Here is a 17,854-nt window from a genome sequence, read left to right on the forward strand (position 1 = left end):
TTCCGAGGGGCCCTTCCCTCGCAGGATCCTGGGGGTGGCGAGTTCGCCAGCCTTTCACAAGCTTCCCCCCAGGACTCCTCCTAAGGTCCTCCAGTGCCCAGAGAGGGGCGTGTAGTTTTCATTTCAGAGGCAGGGAAGCTGAGGCAAGGGTGGGGTGGCGAACGAAACCCACCCAACAGACCCCTAAGGCCTCCTGGACTCAGGCCCCGCAACTTCTTCCTGAACCCCCCAGGCTAGGAGCCCTGAGGTGAACTGGGCTTCTCCTAAGAGCAGCAGGGGAAAGAGTTTGGAGGAAGGGGCAGGGAGGGGGATGTGGGCTGGGGGGTTGCCGCTGGGGGCCTGGGAGAGGGGAGGGGAGTTGGGGTGGGTAGGAATGGTCCAGGGCCTGTCTTGGACGCTAAGTGAAGGAAAGGGGTGGGGGCCTGGACTCCCAGAGGGAGGAGGCCTCCAAAGCCTGCTTCCTCCCTTCCAGTGTGGCCTCGGCGGGGTCGCACTCTGACAGGATAGGTCTCTTCACAGAAGGGGTAGGGAGAGCTGGCCAGGCGTGGGAGATGGGGTAGGCCAGGAGGCTGCTGGCCCAGCCTGGGCTCAGAGAAGGCTGCCTGGAGGAGGTGACTGGGCCCTGCTGGAGACCTGCTCTAGGGAACAGTCCCAGGGTGGCACCTTGCCATCCTTGGACCTGGGCCAGCCAGCACCGACCCAGGGCAGCCCTCAGTGCCTACAATGCCCCTTCCACGGGGCAGGGGGGTGGCGTGCATTGAGGCTCTGCGTGCAGACACCTGACGGGTCCTGGGCAAGGCCACCCCATCCATCCTCCCCCTCGCCCCAGCACCCTCAGCTGGCGGCCTCGGACTCTCCTCGGGGAGCTCTGGACTTGCTCACAGCCGCAGGTCCGGCTGTGTGGGACCACTTCTCCTGCTGGCTCTCTCCATCCCTCCATCCACTGCTCAACACACATGGTGTTGCGGGGCTGCCCCCCGCCCCAGCCCCACAATGGGACCCCGACGCCTCTGCCCACACCAGTCGGCCCACGTCCCCATCCACCCTTCACTGTGCGGGGCACCCAGGCAGCGTGGACCCCGTGGGCACGGGGAAGTGGTCCGTCCTGGGTGTGGCTGAGGGTGGGGGTCCCCCAAAGGCCTAGATGTAGTCAGTGGCGCAAGGTGGGGACCACGCGTACCCCTGCAGTCACATCTCCGCCCCTGTGCTGCCGCTGTGGCACAGAGCGCGCCCCAGGCCCCTCGACAGGAAGGGAGGTGGGGGCCCAGCAGCTGCGGTCACACTGGCACACGTGCAGCTTCAGGACTGCAGCCAGCAGCGCGTCCCTCACATAACCAGGGGTGGCCTGACCTTGCCAACACCAAGTGGTAAGCCAGGGGTCCTGCCTCCAACCCCCAGAGCCCGCGATGCACCCCGGCCCTCCTTTACCCTGCACAGCCCTGGCTGCCCCCCAAACTAAGTGGAGGGCCCAGCACTCTGCGCTTGCTAGGGGTCCGCCCTGACCCTGGGGTGATTGTGGAGCAGGGGCAGGAAGGGCCAGAGCTCACATCCAGGTAGTGTTTCGCATTGTGTTTTCACATTGCCCGCAGCTTGCAGGGTCTCCATTCTCAGCGCAGGGGCTGCACCTGGGCCCTAGGCGGTGACAGTCAGGAGTCCTAACCTCTGGAATGCCAGGGAATTCCCTGGAAGTGCTGTTTTAATGTCCACGCAGGGCTGTCTAATGCCAGTTTCCAAGTTCCTCGCTGGGGTGGGGTGGGGGTAGGCACACATTCTTAACCCCCTTTCTCAAATCAAGTTGTGCTGGGCCTGGAGGTGGTTTGGTCTCCATGCTCCTGTGTCACCAGCCCTGGGTCACATGTCTGGCAGCACTAATCATTCTGTTGGGAATGCTGGGAGACCCTGGCAAGTCCTCAGGATTCCCAGCCTTTCTGCCTGTAAACTGGGGATGTGGAAGCCCAAGGAAAGGCGTACATACAGTCACTAGGTCCTGGGACGGCGCGTGCTGGAGTTTTAGTGTTTGTTCTCTTTCGTTGGCAGCAGCACTGGGGAATCCAGTCATTTATACCCCACTCTCCAGCCAGAGAGCCCCTCTTGCAGGAGCTCCCAAGCCAACAATCTCAATAACCTCTGAGAGGGAAAAATCAAGTGAGAATGAGGCCCATCTGGGGCTGCCCCCCACCCCCAGGCTGCCAGTTCTGCTTCTGTGGGCCAGCTTAGAGTTAGGGGTCACTAGGGCCACCCGCCAGCCAGCTGGGTGCTCGATGAGAGCTCCCCTCCCAGGCAAAGCAATTTTCTTCCCTAGAAAGCCCTTCCGTGGCCAGCGGGGACAAGTGCTAGCCTCTAGGAATGTCCCCACCCTTTGGGCCAGACGTGATCACGAAGTTCTCTACTCATGGGGGCCCGTCTAGACTGTGGCGGCAGAGCGTTGCCCCCTTTTTCTCAGATTCTTCCTTCCGCCCTAGGGTCCACTGGGCGGCGCTGAGGGACCCCTCCTGCCGTGGGCCTCAGTTTCCCCACTGAGATCCTCAGGAAAGCCTGACCGTTAGGCTCAGACCGTCTATGCCCCTCCTCCAAGCCCGAGCCTTTCCCGGGGTCACGCTGTGTCTGGCGGGGAGGGTTGTCTTTTTTTTGCAGCTTCACGGAAGACCCCTGAGGACACCGCGAGGACCCGAACTTCTGCGAAGCCAGTGCGGCAGCAGGCTCGGGGCGACAGGTTCCTGCGCAGAGGACGCGAACCAGCGGACTGGCGGACCGGCGGGGTGTCCGAATCGCTCCCCGAGCCCCATCGGACACTCGGGCGGGGGCCGGGCGGAGGGCGGCCCAGCCGCGCTCCGCTTCCTCTCGGCAACGCGTCCGACCGCGGCGCCCTCATTGGCCGCGCGCCCCGCGGCCGACCATTGGCTCCGCCGGCCCTACTTTACATGGCCCGCTCTGGGCCAATAGGCGCGAGGCGCCTACTTAACATGCACGCCGGCCTCCAATCAGCGGGCGCGGGGGCCGGGCCCCCACGTGCTGTTGCTAAGCTTGGGCTTCTAAATTGTTACTACCGCGGCGGGCCTATCCGAGCGGAGCCTCGCAGCTGTCAACATTCTCGGCCCCGCCCGAGGCTTGCGGCCGGCTCCCATTGGCCCCGGCCGGGCCCAGGGCCCGCCCCCACCGCCCGAGCGCCGGCTCCCATTTGCTGCGCCGGCCGCCGCTCGCCCTTATGTGTCAATTTGAGGGCCGCGAGGCGAAGGGGTGGCGGCCGAGCGCTCGGGGAGTCCGCGGGCGTCTGGGGAAGTGGGGCCGCAGGGCGCGCGGGGCGGGCGGCGAGCGGAGCCGGCCGGGCAGCGGCCGCCGCCGTCCCGAAGCGCGCACGCGGGGGGCGGGCAGGCGGGAGGATGGAGCTGAACTCCCTGCTGATCCTGCTGGAGGCGGCCGAGTACCTGGAGCGCAGGGACCGAGGTAGAGCCCCGCGCCCCTTTGTGCGGCCGGACCGCGGGCGGGCGGGCGGGGCCGGGACCGGGGGCCCGCTGACCGCGCCGTCTGTCCGCAGAGGCCGAGCACGGCTACGCGTCGGTGCTGCCCTTCGACGGCGACTTCGCCAGGAAGAAAACAAAGGCGGCCGGCCTGGTGCGCAAGGCCCCGAACAACAGGTACCGCCCCCTGCTCGCGCGCGCGGCGTCCCCCTCCTCGGCCCGGGCCGCGGCGCTTTACGCCCCCCGCCTGCCCTGGAGCGCGCTCCCCACCCCGGGCCCGACCCTAGCTCGCGCGGCCCGGTGGCCCGCCTGGAGGAGGAGGCGCCCGGGCCGCCGCAGCCCCGCCCGGCCGGCCGCGCCCGCCCCGTCGCCATCTTCCCCGCGGGCCGCGCCTCCTCGGCCTCTCGCGTAAACAGTGCCACGCGTACAGCGCCCGTCGCCCAGGGTCTCCCGGGGCGGCTCTCCTCCCCAGGCTTGTTCTGGACTTTACCGCGCGGGAAGAAAGTTGTCAGGGGCGCAGGCCGGTGCCCCCTGGGTCTGGGGAAACTGAGGTTCGGTGCGGAAGCAGCGTGGGGCCGTTGGCCCTGACCTCTGCCCGCCGCGGGCCGGTGGGCTGCATCTCCGCTGAGAGCAGAGCCCGGGTGCTGGGCCGAGTGCCCCCAGGTCCCCGGGATCTGCAGGCTGGAGGCCCTGCCCCGGGCCCCCGGTACCTCACACGGTGGCCACCGCTCCCACCCAGCCTCCTGACCCAAGTGAAACTCCAGCGATCTGTGCCGGGGTCCCTGTCTTTTGGGTCAGAGGCCCTTTTCCTAAGGGGCCGGGAGAGGCTGCAGGCTGGTGTGCTGCAGGCTGGCCTGGGACCCAGGGCGAGGAAGCCCGAAAGCCTGGGTGCACGTGTCTGGGTGGGAAAAGGAACCCTCAGCTAGGGCCCCCTGGGGGACTCCACTCTCTGGCTGCCCAGCGGTCCATGTCGGTTCTGGCCCATGTCGCCAGGTTGGGAGCTGCACTTCCAGGGGGCTTGGGGGCCTCTTGGCAGAGGGTGCGGCTCATTCCTGTGGCCTGCTCGTTCTTGGGAAACAGAAAGGCTGGCACAGGGACCCATCTCCTGTGACGTCCTGGCGCCCTGGGCCTGGCAAGAAAGCGGTGAGGTCTCCATCTGTTCTAGCTGCACATGCTTCTGAGTCCCAGCCCCGGGTGCCCTACTGGGGACCGTTTGGGGCAGAGCGTGTGCGGGTGGAGGGGCAGCAGCGCCTCAGGGCTCTTCGGTGAGCCAGCCAGGCCCGCGCTGTTGGTTCCCACTGTCCCACGCGCCCTGCCACCCATGGAAAACTTTGGGCGGTGACTTTTCAGTCCTCTGGCTCGGATACCCAAAGCCAGTAACCAAGAGCATAGCTAGGGCTCTCCTGCACGTGCTAGTTAACGGCCACCCAGCCCCATGAAGGAGATGTTATTTTTATCTCTGGAGCCGAGGAAAGGGCGGCACAGGAGATTGAACCATTTGCTAGGGGCGCCCTCCCGTCTCTAGGGCTCCTGTTCCAAGGTGGGCCCTCTGCCCCCAGTGCTTTGCTGGGGTGGAGACCTCGAGGGCACTCGGGAGCGACCCAGAGGGCCTTCTGAGGCAGGGTGCGCCGCCCTGCTGCTCCTCTTGGGGGAGCCCCGTGCTTTAGTCACCCCAGGGCTCCCAGGATGCCCCGCCTGGCTGTCCTGGTCCAGCAGGGCATCGGGCAGCCCAGACCAGCGGCCAGGGTGGCTCAGGGCACAGGATGCAACGGCCTGACCTGGCGGGGCAGCTGCACGCGTGCAAGGCCTGTGCCCCCCTTAGGTGGGGGAAGGGGTGGGCACAGAGGGGACCAGGACGAGGCCTGGGAGGTGGAGCAGAAGGGCAGTGCGTGGGGGCGGAGGGGATACGGTGACCCCCACCATTGCTGGGGCTACTGGAAGGGGCATTGGTTCAGCAGGAGGGGACAGGAGCTGGCCCCTGGTCAGGGATCCGGTCCTACAGGGAGGTGGGCACAAGAGTGGTTCCTTCCAGGGGTTAAAGGGAGGAGCCAGTGGTGATAGCAAGGACCCACCTAGCAGGGCCCTAGGCAGGCAGTCCCTCCCCTCCCCAGGCTGCTGTGATCCTGGGACCCAAGTGACAATCTCCCCACAGGGCTCTGCAAGCATCGGGGACGAGGGGAGAGCCTCAGGAGGGCTTTGGCCCCTCTGTGTGCCCAGGCTGCCCGAGCAGCGCTGCCTCCGTCCGTGAGGGTCAGGCCACCAGGCCCCTCGCCGAAGGACACTGGCCGCCCCTCACGCCCCTTACGAGTGAGCAGACCCACAGATCCGCAGCGCCGGGCTGCCGTCCAGGCCAGCAAGGAGCCTGACGGCTGTGCCCCCGCCCGCCAGCCCTGGCAGAGGTTCGGAGGCGCCCTGCCCAGCCCATGTGATCAGCGAAGCCCTCGAGGCCCTGGAACGTGGAGGTTCTGAGGCTCCACAGGGCGGCCCGGGAGCCAGCTGCCCGGGTGGGAGGAGAGGAGGCCTTGGGCCCGTGGGGCTGTGCTGGGACACCGAGCCGTGGCAGGTGGCAGGGACAGGCCGGACGGGTGAGCCCATGGGGTCGGGATGGGAGACACCTGACCCCGGGCTCCCGAAGCAGGAGGGTGAGGGTGGGTGGGCAGAGGTGGCGGGGCTCCGGGAGGGAGCGGGGCGTGGGCCCGGGGCCCATCTGGTTGGGCTCCGAGGTGGCCTGGGTCCTCTGCCCACTCGTGAAGCCGCCCGGGGAGCCTCAGGGCCCCAGCTGGCCTGCCGCCTTCCTGCCTGGACACAGAGGGTGGCCTGAATCCGGGAGCTTGGTGGCATTCCATGCGTCCCGCAGGGCATTACCACAGCCCTGCCCTCTCTGGTGCTGGGACTCTGTGCTTCCATCCTAAGGCAGCAGGGTTTGGGCAGCAGAGGGGGCCGCCAGCCCCAGAGAGGCCGGTCCTCCCAGGCCTCAGCCCTGCAGGAAAGCAGAGGGCCGGCCTCAGTCTCCTCGCCAGCCCAGAAGCACTCATGTCTCAGAGGCTGCCTTCTGGGCTGATACCCCCTGGCCCGGGACCACTCTGCTCGCCGGGCGTCCCTGTGGGAATGGCGAGCTGTGAGCCTGCGGCTGTGTGAGCCGGATGGGGTGGGGCGGTGCCCTGGCTGGTGATGCTGGGCTGGGGTGCATAGGTCCCCAGGCTTGGCCTCTGTGTCTGCCGGCCAGCACTTGGCCTTCTGTGCCAGCCCAGGTGGCTCTCAGTGCCCTGCTGGCCTCGGGGAGTGGGCAGCTGAAGACGCAGGTGGCTCAGTGCCCGGCCGCCTTGGGAACAGAGGGTGGTCAGTCCCAGGGCTGGCTGCTGCTGCTCCGCCGGCCTGTCCTGCGGCTCTGGAAGGGGCCCAGGCCCTCCTGCTGGCTGGGCACCCTGGACACGGCAGCACCCCTCTGTCTCTTGGTCACCGGGGGTGAGTTTCCCCAGCTTCCAGTCAGCCGCTGCTCGCCTGCCCCAGCCCTCGCCTTCCTGAGGCCCAGACCCTTCCTGTGCCGTCTGCAAGGTCTCCGGGCCTCCGGGCGGGGCCTGCACCCCCACGCCCTGGCGGTGGGCAGTGAAGTGAGCTCTGTCTCTGTTTCTCCAAACAGGTCCTCACACAATGAGCTAGAGAAGCACAGGTAAGCGGCCTCCCCCCCCACCACCCCCGTGTGAACCTCCTGGCTCATCCCACCTCCCCTTCTGCCGCAGGGGCGTTGCAGCCACCCCTCACCCCCTCTCCCTGCCTTTTGCCTCCCAGCCCGGCTTGGCACACTGCTGGGCGGGCCCTTGTCCGGGGAGTGCAGGCGGCTGGGCTCTGCTCCCCGGTTCTGCTAAGCCAGACGGCGGAGCTGGGGCTCCAGGTCCTTCCTGCCCTTGGGAGCTCAGGCTGGGGGATCCAGAAGCAGGGGGTCTTTGTGGAGGGTCAGGGACTTGGGGTGGAGCCCTGTGTGCTGTGTGTCAGTGAGGGCCGGCTCCCTGGAGGAGGAGCCCATCTCTTCTGGGGTGTGCGAACCCTTCTGGGAGCAGCTTCTTAAGCCTTTATGATGCTGCCCACCTACCGGGAACGTTTGGCCCACTCGGTCTGGGGGCCCCGGGCGCCTTGGGGCCTGACTTCCAAGGAGTTCCAAGTGGTCCACCAGCGGTGGGGTGGGCGGCCAGGGCCTGGCCACGTGGGCCTGGTGGGAAGCTCTGCCCTGGGCAGGATCCGGGGGAGGCCTGCTTCATGCCCACCTGCTGGCCACAGAGCTGGGCCCGCTCTGGTCCTCCTCTGAGGAGCGTGGGGCCTGTGGTGAGGAGGGCAGCACGGTGGCCTGGAGAGGCTGTCTCCCCAGCCCCGATGAACTCCAGGCCCTGTGCCCTACGCTGGCCCTCCGGCCCCTGGCTGGCCCCGGCCTGCGGTCCGGCTGCAGGCCTCCCTCTGCAGGGGGAAGCAGGCCTGGCCAGGCTCGGCCTCTGGGGCAGGTGTCCTTGTGACCGACCCCAGCAGGACCGACGGGGAGCCATGCGTGTGTCCAGGAGCCCCGGACTCCCCGGGGACGTGAGCGGTAGCTCTCTCCTGACCTTTGCTTTCATCTTCGGACGGGCCGGTTCTTCCCTGCTCTCTCGGCCTGGAGTGGGGTGGGGCTGGGGGTCTGCACGCGAGGTGGGCAGTCGCAGCTCGCTCTGGAGCTCGGCTGGCTCTCCGTGTGTCCCCAACCCCACGCCTACGCCCACAGCAGCACCAGCTTCCGCCCCCTGGGATCGGGGACTTTGCTGGGCAGGCGCTGAGTGGGGACAGGACACCGTGTTCTCTGGAGGAGCTGCGCTTCCTGGATCGCTCCTGTGCGTTTGGGGGGTTCCTGAGAGAGCCCGCCTGGCCCCGGGTGGCTCCCCAGCCAGAAGAGACGGCCAGGCTTGACTGGGGCCTGGAGCCTGGGCGGGTGGGGTGGGGGGTGCCCTGGGGAAGGCTTCCTGGGGTGGTACCTGGAGAACAGCCCCCCAGCACAGACAGAGGGGGATGACGACGGAGGAGGGTGAGCAACGAGGACATGGCAGCCGGAGGAGGAGGAGGAGGAGGCGGACGAGGGCTGGCCTTTGACCCCTGCAGCCACCCCTTGACCCTGGCCTTGGCTTCAGCCTCCTTCTCCCAGAGCCAGGCCTGAGGCTGGGCCCTTGGGGGCCCTTTTGAGACAGGGGTGGGGTGGTGGGCAGCCTGGGGTCTTCGTGTGTCCCCCTGCCCAGCCCAGCGCAGGGGCCTCTGTTCCTGGCTGGCCCGAAGGCAGGCGTGGTCAGCTCTGAGGAGCCCAGAGTCCTGGAGCTGGGGACCGTGTGGGGGACCTCAGCTGTGGCTCGGCCTGTGGCTGCCTGGGGCTGGTGCCGGATGCGCTTGGCTGCTGGCCACAGGAAGGGCCGCCTGTTGTCCCTGGGAAGGCAGGAAGCATCTGGGGGTCATCTTCCCTGGATGCTGGCTTCCCTGGAGGTGTGCCACCTTGGGCCAGTGGGCTTCCGCTCCCCAGACTTCTGAGCCAACGGCCCCTTTAGCCCACCCAGCCTGCCCAGCTCCTCCTCTGTCCCCTCCGCAGAGACAGCAGGTCCGGCCAACCTTCCAGGGCCAGAGCTCGGCTTCTGACCCCGGTGACTGGGCCGCAGTGGCTCAGGTCCAGGCTTTCGCTTTTGTAGGGGAGAGGGGCTCCTCGATACCCCACAGTGGGGCAGTCCCCACCCGAAAGGCCAGCCTGGGGCCCTGGGTGGAGCCCTGCTCACCTCTTGTCTCCTTAGCGTGGGTGTAGTTATTTGGCTCCTGCGCGTGGGTCCCTGCATGGGAGGTCTGCAGGGCAGCTGCCCCCATCTGCCTGGTGCAGCCCCACCAGGCCTTCTGCCCCCTCATAGCAGTCAGTGTAGGGAGACAGGGAGAGTGGGCTGCTTGTCCCCCGTCTCAGGCCCCGAGGGTCTGAGGGTCACTGTCCACGTCGCCTCTGCCCTGGAGCCAGGTCTGGGGCACTTCAGAGGGCGGCCACCCTGTCCCTCGGGCCCGGGGCGCCTGGTGAAGAGCGGGACTTTCAGAGACAAGCTGGTAGGGCCTGCGTCGGGGGCTGAGCTGTGGGCAGGAGCTGCCATTAGCAGTAAGCAGTCGTGCGGGTCTGCCTGCCGGTCCACACTGGGTTCCTGCAGGAAGCGGCGGATGTTCAGAGCCGGGTGCAGCCGCAGGGCACTGGCGGAGGGCCTGGCTCTGTAGCAGCTCCTGAGGCAGGCTGGGCCTATCCCAGTGCTGCCCGGCTCCTTGGCACATCCCTCTGGCTCCGAGAGGTGGGGGGAGGCCCGCTGCCCACAGGGATAGACACTGGGGCCTGCCCAGGGCCCCACTGCTGGCCCTGCGGCCCAGCTGGATGCTCCCTGTCTGGGGGCTGGCTGGACAGTTCATCCTGAGTTGAGCATGGCGTGGCTGTAGCCAGCGGCTTCTCCTTGCCTCTTGAGAGACTTTTTTCTGACTTCTAAAGAACTCTGTTCACGGACGTCGTGGGCAAGCATGGACCCCCAGCCCCCATGCCCCACCCCAGGGGCAGCATCCTGGGCAGCTGGGTGCCGAGCCTGCCGCCCTCCCCCACGTGGCCCTCGGGGATGGGAGCGGAACCTTGCCACCCACTATTTCGTAACTGGACTTTGTCCCCGACGCCTGCGTGCGGTCTGCCTGTGTCCTGGGCGCCCACGGGGTGCTTCGTGATGGCTCTCCAGGAAGCACAGACGGTACTGCCGTAGGGTTGGGTCGGGTCTTGTGGGTATGGAGGTGGAGATGGATTCATGGGGCCAAATTCTGGACCTAGAAATGCCGGTTGAGGGTTGAGCCGCCTTGGTGGCCCTTCAGAACTGCCACCTCACCAAGGAGGCCGTGAGTGCCCTCTGGGCAGCCCAACAGCGAGTCACGCCTTTTCTACTTCAGCCCACATCAGCACCTCCTGGGCGAGTCCTTTCTAGGCCGCAGTGAGGCAGTGTCGGTTTTGTTAGGTCAGCCGTTCACGCTCGGCAACTTGCCTGTGTGTGTGCTTTGCCTGTTTTTGTGCAAAGGTACTCCTCTTTTTGTTTTTGACGTGTGCGAGCTGAAGACGTCACGAATACTAACTGCTTGTCTTGTATGTGCGCTGCAGATATTTTCCCGCTGTCACTTGTCTTTCACCTGTGTTTTTTCTTCCTTGTACAAATGTGTCTTTCCTCGATTGTAAAAGTGATATGTGGCTTTTTAGCACAGAGAACCCGAAAGCTAGAAAAGGACGCACAAAACCACGTCACGTGGAGACGCGTGCTTCCTGCTCTTCCCTCTGTCCTGTGGAGTCTCGTGTGCAGTTACCGCTTTATTTTTCGGTTGTTTCTTGGGTCACTTGTCACACAGGCTGCTCTGTCTGCTGACACGCCCTCTCTGCTCGTGGCATCGAAACGTGGAGTACCCTCAGATGACGTGGTTGCCTCTGGGTGGCGGAACATGGGGGGTCCTTTTCATTCACTTTTTTTCCTTTGGATTTGCACCTTCTGGTTTTCCACAAAAGATCACGTACTGCGTGTGTACTCAGATGGTGGATTGTAAGCGTGGCCATTTGCCTGAGTGGATGGGGAGCCCCACTCGTGAGCTGGCTGCAGGTGGCAGGTCAGGGGGCCCCAGGGGTCTTACAAGCCGTGCTTGTGCGTGAAGCTGTTCACTGGGGCCGGAGGCTGTCGGGCTGTAGGCCTGCTGCGGGCCCCTCTCACAGCCCCGGTGCCCACGGCCCTGCTCCGGGCGGCCTGGGGACTGAGCTCAGCCTCAGTCCCGTGTTGTGGATGTTCTTTCTAAGGTCAAGCTCGAGTTCACCTGGGGAACTCTAGGCCCTGCTGCCTGGGGCTGGGGTGCCAGCTGGCAAGGGGCTGGTCTGCAGGACGGTGCTGTGTGGACGTGGGTGACTGGCCCTAGCAGCTGGGTCAGCCCTCCCCCCATGAGGTGGGGCTGTTATCACGGCGGTGGGGGGGACTCTTGCGCCCTCTGTCTCTGCACTTTGGGGCTCCTCTCTGTCCAAGGGACATGGCCATCGTGGCCCACTTTCCTTCCAGAGTCTGAGGGAAACTGGCTTTGGAACGAGGGCGTTGAAAGGTGGAGCTGCCATGGTTGGCGCCTGAGGAGGGGGTCGTGTGTGCTGGGTCTGACGATGGCGGGGCAGCGGGGTGGCAGGGCCTGGCTGGGGTTGGGCGTACCTGCCCTCGTCCCTCTCCTGAGAGTGTCGGCTGAGCGGGCAGCTTGGTTTGAAAACCACTTGGGTGGCTTGCATGGCCTCCAATGGGCACGTGGACGTAGCAGAGGCCCCGGCCATCAGCGTGCTTTGACGGTGAGCCTGGCCGCCCGCCCCCGACGAGAGGAGCTGGAGAAGAAGGGTGCTTCCAGGTCACGGCTCCTCGCCCGAGGCCCCAGCCTGGGCGGATGCTGTTGGGTCTTAGGGTTTCGTGAGGAGACTGTGTTCGCCTGCGTGGACACAGGGACAGCATCTAGGGCGAGGCGGTTTCTGAAGGGGTCCCGGACGCGGGTGGGGGGCTTGTCCGTGGCCTTCCCCGACCCGGATGGACTCACGTTGCCATGGTGATGAGAGTGCCCAGGGAGCACCCTGTGCTTGGCAAGGCGGGGGTGGAGAGCTCGTCAGGGGCGTCCTGGCTTCTCCTCCTTCGAGTTGTCTCCACGAGGCTTCTGGGCCCCACCGTGGAGCGAGGGGACAGCAGGGGAGCCGGGGCTCTCGGAGCCTGGTGGCAGCATTGGGGCCCCAAGGACCGTGCTGGCTCCCCTCCACTGGGGCTTCTGGTGGGCCATGGGTGCCAGGGGGCTGGGGGCGCTGCCAGCTGGGCTGGGAGAGGCACCCGGAAGCGGCCCTGGGCAGGCAGGTCTGTGCAGAAATCTGCTGGCCCCCCGCCCCCCTTGTCCCCCGAGCCCTCAGTCTGTTCTGCTGACCTGCCCCACGGGCTGAGCTGCCTCTGCCTGACCCGTCATGTCTTTGGGTCTTTCAGACGAGCCAAACTTCGGCTCTACCTGGAGCAGCTCAAGCAGCTGGTGCCCCTGGGCCCGGACAGCACCCGCCACACCACGCTGAGCCTCCTGAAGCGCGCCAAGATGCACATCAAGGTGAGCAAGGTGCCTCCTCACGGCCCCGCCACCCTGGGGAGGGGCCCCGGGGCCTGAGGATGGGCTGTGGGCCGCCCGGCAGGGGCTCCACGGGGGCTCGTGGTCTCTGGTGGGTGAGGGGCTCAGCCATGGCGGGTGCAGGTTGGGTTCTGTGGGGCGTGGGTTGGGGGGTGGGCTGTAGATTGCCCCCTAAGGCCCTGGCGTGGGAAGAGGCTCTGGCAGGCATAGGGGTTGGTCTCCAGGAGCTGGCACTGGGGTGTGGGCTGAGTGAGACGTTGCCAGGGGCTGGCCCTCGAGGCCTTAAGACTGCACACCTTAAGATGGGGGACCTTGAGGTGGGTGGTCCCCAAACCCGCCTTGAGGTGGGTTTGGGGACCCACCAGGGTGGGTTCAGTCCTCCCGCAGGGGCCTCCAATGGTGTGGGTGTGAGCTCCCCCATGCAGGGTCTCAAGGGGACTCAGCTGATGCCCTGGGGCCCTCACGGAGAGGCCGCGGCTCTGTGCCCTGGGAGGTGTGCAGAGGGCAGGCAGGCATGCGGCCGCCAGATTGTGCAGGCAGGGTGTCGTCTGAGTTGGAGTGCCAGGCCAGGGCTGGGTAGCGCTGTCCCAGGCTCCAAGCCCACTCGTGACTTGGTTTGGTCAAGCTGGCTGGTGGCCGTGGGCCTTCTAGAGGTGGTCAGCAGACGCAGAGCAAAGGGCTGGGGCTGAGGGCTGGGGGTGGGGGGCGGTGAGGAGGCGTGCATCAGGCCTTTGGGTCTGCCCAGGCTGGCTGCCCTGGGGCACACCCCCCACCCCCAGGCTCATAGCTCGGCCCCGCCCCCCCCCCCGCCCCCCCCAGAAACTGGAGGAGCAGGACCGGCGGGCGCTGAGCATCAAGGAGCAGCTGCAGCGGGAGCACCGCTTCCTGAAGCGGCGCTTGGAGCAGCTGTCGGCGCAGAGCCTGGAGCGCGTGCGCACCGACAGCACGGGCTCCGCCGTCTCCACCGACGACTCGGAGCAAGGTGGGCCTGGGCTGGGGGGCTGGCCGGCTGGCAGCCGCGGGGTGGGGGCGGCGCTTACTCAAGGTGTGGCCCCCGGGATGGGATGAGGAAGCTAGGCCGGGTGCCCCGAGGGTCAGGGACAGTGGAGGGCCCTTCGGGGGCCCGGCGCTGACCCGCCCCGTCCGTTCTCCGCAGAAGTGGACGTCGAGGGCATGGAGTTTGGCCCCGGCGAGCTGGACAGTGTGGGCAGCAGCAGTGATGTGGACGACCACTACAGCCTGCGGGGCGGCGGCTGCAGCCACGGCAGCTTCGGGCCCCCCTGCAGGCGGCCCGGCCGCCCTGGCCTCTCGTAGGCGCTGCCCTCCCCGCTCCTCGGCCCGCTCACCCGCCCGGCCGAGCGCATCGACCCTCTGGTCCTTGAAGCCTCTCCACGGGCCCACTGCTGTGCCATTCTGGAAGCTCCGCCGCCGCCCGGGCTGCCCGCCTGCCGGTCAGGGCCCGCCGTGCCGCCCGCTCCTCCCACCCGGGCAGGGACCCCTTCGGGAGGCGGGGCCCAGCTCCCACATCCGGGAGTCCAGCATAGCCGCCCACCGCGTGTTCTCAGATACCCAATCATTCCAGAAGTATTAAATGTCATTGCTGCAAACCTCGGCGGGCGCCGTGTGAGGGGCTTAATGACCACCACGGGGAGCTCAGACCCCAACCCCGGATCCCAGCAGAAAGGAGTGGACCGAGGAAGGAAGCGTGGCTCTTCGTCCATCCGTCCATCTGTCTGTTGGTCCACGTACGCTCCTGAGGCGTGGACGGAGGGATCCGTGAAGGGCGGGACTCGGGTGAGCACCCTGGGACCGTGGGTGGGCGGCAGCCTTTGCACCTGCAGGCGTCAGGAGCCAGGGCTGGGCTTCCGGGGGGGCTGCCAGGCTACCCCACCCTGATTTGGGCGGCTTCTGCTCTGTTCTTAGGACCCTCAAATGTGCACACGCACGCACCTAGGCACACACGCCTGCTCGCACACACATGCATACATGCAGACAGAGGTGGTCCCTGGACCCAGAGGGCACACGTCCCGGGGCCTTCAGGGGTCAGTCGGGCGAATGCCAGCCCCTGGCCTGTGCCTGGTCCCCCCTCCCACCCCCAGCCCACCTGCCCAGACTGCACAGGGCAGGCACTCCTCCCAGCGGGGGCTGGGAGTCGAAACCACTGGGTCCTCAGAGGCTCTCTCACCTCACTTTAAAACACCACCAAGCAAAATGTTGCTGCATTTCCCAGGGGCCCAGAACAGGGCTCCTGGGAGAGAAGCTTTTCCCCCAAAACGAAGGAGAAACACTTTTAAAGAGAAAGCGCTCTGCTGACTCGGCCGCTGTCGCTGTGTGCCGCCTATTTCCTGTACGAGATTTTTTCTACTCTATTTTCCTAGCCGTTATCGTGTCCTTGTTTGCTGAGGGGTGGGAGCGACCCAGCGTCTCAGGGACTCGTCCGTCTGTCACCGTCGTCCAAGTGTGCCTTGTGCCCCGTGTCTGGCCCCACCCCGACCGCCACCACCAGCATCTCCCGCGTGGCTCACGGGACGCCCCCAGGTGCCCTCCTGGCCCTCTCCCCGCAGCCAAGCCCCCTAGGAGCGAGACTGCCTGGCCAGGTTGGCCTGGGGGCTGTGCGGCGGCAGGGTTCCGTTCTGTCTCCTGGCGGGAGGGGCTGTGACCTGTGGTCCTCCCGACCCCCCTCCCCCGCTGCGCAGTCTGACCTCCTAGGGTCTGGGGTGGGGGGTCGCCGCTAACCTGAAAAGTAGGTTCCTTCCTGTACCCAGCTTGAAGCCTCCCTTCTCCCCACCCTGAGCAAGGACTCCGGATGTCAGACACTGGCAGCTTCTGAAGACAAGCGTTCACCCTGGGTGGACAGGCCTGGGCATTAGGAGGCTTCTCCTGGCCTTTTGTCCCCGGGGACCACACAGCAATATTTGGGTGGGGGGCTGTGGGCTGACTCACAGTAGTGTCTGCCCCTCTGTCTTGTGCGTTGTAGCCAATTTCCAGATTGCGGCGGGGAGGGGGTGGGGAACTTGGTCTACCCCAGGAGGGTGGCCTGCTGAGGCACAAAGGGGTCCTAGGAGACAACTCTGGCGCAGAACCTGCCCCCCAGGGGCCTGGGGGGGTGGTGGGGAGCAGGCTCGAGGCGGGGGCCGTGCAGGTGCCTGGGGCACTGCTCCATGTCGTGGCAGTTGCAAGGCAAGCTGTGCTGTTGGTGCCTCCTTCCAGCTCCTCTCCGGCCCAGTGTGGCCAGAGGGGCTTCCCGTCTGCCTGAGCTCATCCACTGAGCGTTCCTCGCAAGGACCCCAGACCCTCGGAGCAGGGCAGGATCACCCACAGTTAAGAGCCTTCCTTAGGACATGCACCTGCAGGCCCCTGGAGAGCTCTGTGTTCTGAATTTTAGAACATCAGTTCTCCAGCCACCCCCATCCTCACCCGCTACCCCCAGGAGATGTTCTGCTCTGGCCGGCAGAGTTCTCCCCAGGTGACCATTGTGGCCTCAGCTGACCTTCCTGGCTGGGAGACGCTCAGCCTGTGACTTTGTAGGCCATGGTTCCCCCGAGCACGGGGGGGTGGGCGGGTTGGCCTCACTGGCCACCCAGGTATGCTGGGGCCCCAAATGTCACTCCTCGCCACCGGCAGATGCCAGTGAGGGTCTGTGCTGGAGCTGCTCACGTGCCCTCCCCTCCCCGGCCTCCTGCACTGGTGGCCAGGGGGGGCCACAGGGTCGTTAAGAGCAAACCTGAGTGTCTTTGGGTCTGTAGAAAGCAACTGGGACCAGAACAGGGCCCGGGGTGGGGTTTGCCTGCACCCTTCCTCCGTTTGCTCTCACGCCCACGTGGCTCTTGGTGTCTGAGATCCTGGAAGCCTGGGCTCGGGTTTGGGTGCACCCCCTCACGGCGTGAGGCAGCCCCTGCGCCTCGTCCCAGGCTCCACTGGCTGGGGAGGCCGTAGGAAGGCCCCCCCCACCGCCACCGGTGCGTCCCTGGCCGTCCCCATGCAGGGCGGGTCTCGAAGCGTGGCGCCCAGCTCGCCTCCCTGGCGACAGGGCTGTGCGCCTGCCTGGCTTCGGTCTTGAAGGCCCCCGTCTCCTGTGGGGCTCCGGGCAACCCCATGTGCTGGGTGAGGCAGGCTTCCCCCACTTGCCCACCCCTGTCTCTTGCGGGGCCAGCTCACCCGGGCCCCCCCACTGCATGCATGCAGGACTCTGACCCCACACCTACCCAGCCATGTCTTGGACACAGGGCAGGTTCCGCGCCAGAGTAGGGGATCAGGGGATGCCGCCCAGGGGGCCTGGTGCTGGCCGAGTGGGCATGTAACAAGATCCTCGCTGGAAAGAGAGGGCTGCCCCCCCAGCCTGTTCACCGGGAGGGACTGTGCTGTGCGTTCTGTCTTTGTAACATAAATACAGATTTTTATACCTCACCTCTCTGTCTTCCCGTTCTTTCCATCCCTGTGTTGGGCTTCCCTCCCCAGTCCCCTGGGCGGCCTCGGCGGTCCTCACCACCGTATCAGGAGCCTCGGCTTTCTGGGAGACCCTGCAGACCACGGGCCTCCCCTTCCTAGGAGCCGGCCTCTGGGACCAGTGTCAGAGCTGCCTCCCTGGACGTCCCCTGGAGGTGAAGGTGGGGCTGAGGTGGAAGCCATCCCCCTGCCATCCTGGGTCTGTTTGCCAGGCGGGAGGTCTTGCTGCCAGCCTCAGACTCGGCCCCTGGGGCTGGGGCACTGCCCTGGGACAGGGGGGCCCTCAGGGTGTCCCAGGCCGGCCAGCTGAGCGTTGCCGGCGCCTCAGCCGCCGCCCTGTCATGAGCCCTTCGCGCATGGCGGCCACTGGCTCAGGGCAGCTCTGGGAGAAGCCCCGGGACCTGGCCTCGGTGTCTCCAGAATGCCCTGTTGTGCAGGTGGGGGTGTGAGGCCCCAGCAGAGGCACCCCAGGAGGAAGAGCACCCCCAGGGGTGGAGAGCTGGGGTGGGGCTTTCCTGGGAACCCGGCCTGCGATCCCGGCTGGCCGCAGCCCAGTGAGGTGGCTCCCTGAGGTCTGCGGGCAGGTGAGGGGCGCCTGCGGGAGGGGATTTGGAGGGACCCCTGGGGACTCTGAGTTCCTCCTCCGTCCCCCAGCAGAAAGCAGTACTCCGGCCTCTTGTACTGGGCAAGTCCCTGGGGGCACCTCTAGGAGAGAAGAGAACCCTGCCAGGAACACAGCTGGGGCCTTGAGCCACCAGCACTTGGGCTTGAATGAGAATGCGGATATCTGAATT

At 66.5% G+C, this 17,854-nt stretch overlaps 1 protein-coding gene across 2 annotated transcripts; it reads left to right on the forward strand.

The window, feature by feature from the left end:
* The first annotated feature begins 3,330 nt into the window (after positions 1-3,330).
* On the forward strand, positions 3,331-17,014 carry MXD4 (MAX dimerization protein 4). 2 transcript variants are annotated; one of them, XR_008199589.1, is made up of 7 exons: positions 3,331-3,444; positions 3,536-3,635; positions 7,099-7,128; positions 12,482-12,596; positions 13,434-13,596; positions 13,771-14,408; positions 14,993-17,014. XR_008199589.1 is itself a non-coding variant. In XM_052641715.1 (6 exons), exons 1-6 carry the CDS (start codon positions 3,381-3,383, stop codon positions 13,926-13,928), a joined length of 630 nt encoding a protein of 209 aa, XP_052497675.1. In that variant the 5' UTR covers positions 3,331-3,380; the 3' UTR covers positions 13,929-17,014. The 2 variants fall into 2 exon arrangements, 1 of the variants encoding a protein (XP_052497675.1); XM_052641715.1 differs by having other exon boundaries at positions 13,771-17,014.
* The last annotated feature ends 840 nt before the right edge of the window (positions 17,015-17,854 follow it).

The sequence above is a fragment of the Budorcas taxicolor genome, chromosome 6 (assembly GCF_023091745.1).
Source record: "Budorcas taxicolor isolate Tak-1 chromosome 6, Takin1.1, whole genome shotgun sequence".
NCBI lineage: Eukaryota > Metazoa > Chordata > Mammalia > Artiodactyla > Bovidae > Budorcas > Budorcas taxicolor.

Coding starts and splice junctions, on each gene's coding strand:
- MXD4 (XM_052641715.1), top strand. CDS start 3,381: ATGGAGCTGAACTCCCTGCTGATCCTGCTGGAGGCGGCCGAGTACCTG. Junction 3,636..7,098: donor CGCAAGGCCCCGAACAACAG/GTACCGCCCCCT, acceptor TTCTCCAAACAG/GTCCTCACACAATGAGCTAG. Junction 7,129..12,481: donor AATGAGCTAGAGAAGCACAG/GTAAGCGGCCTC, acceptor TGGGTCTTTCAG/ACGAGCCAAACTTCGGCTCT.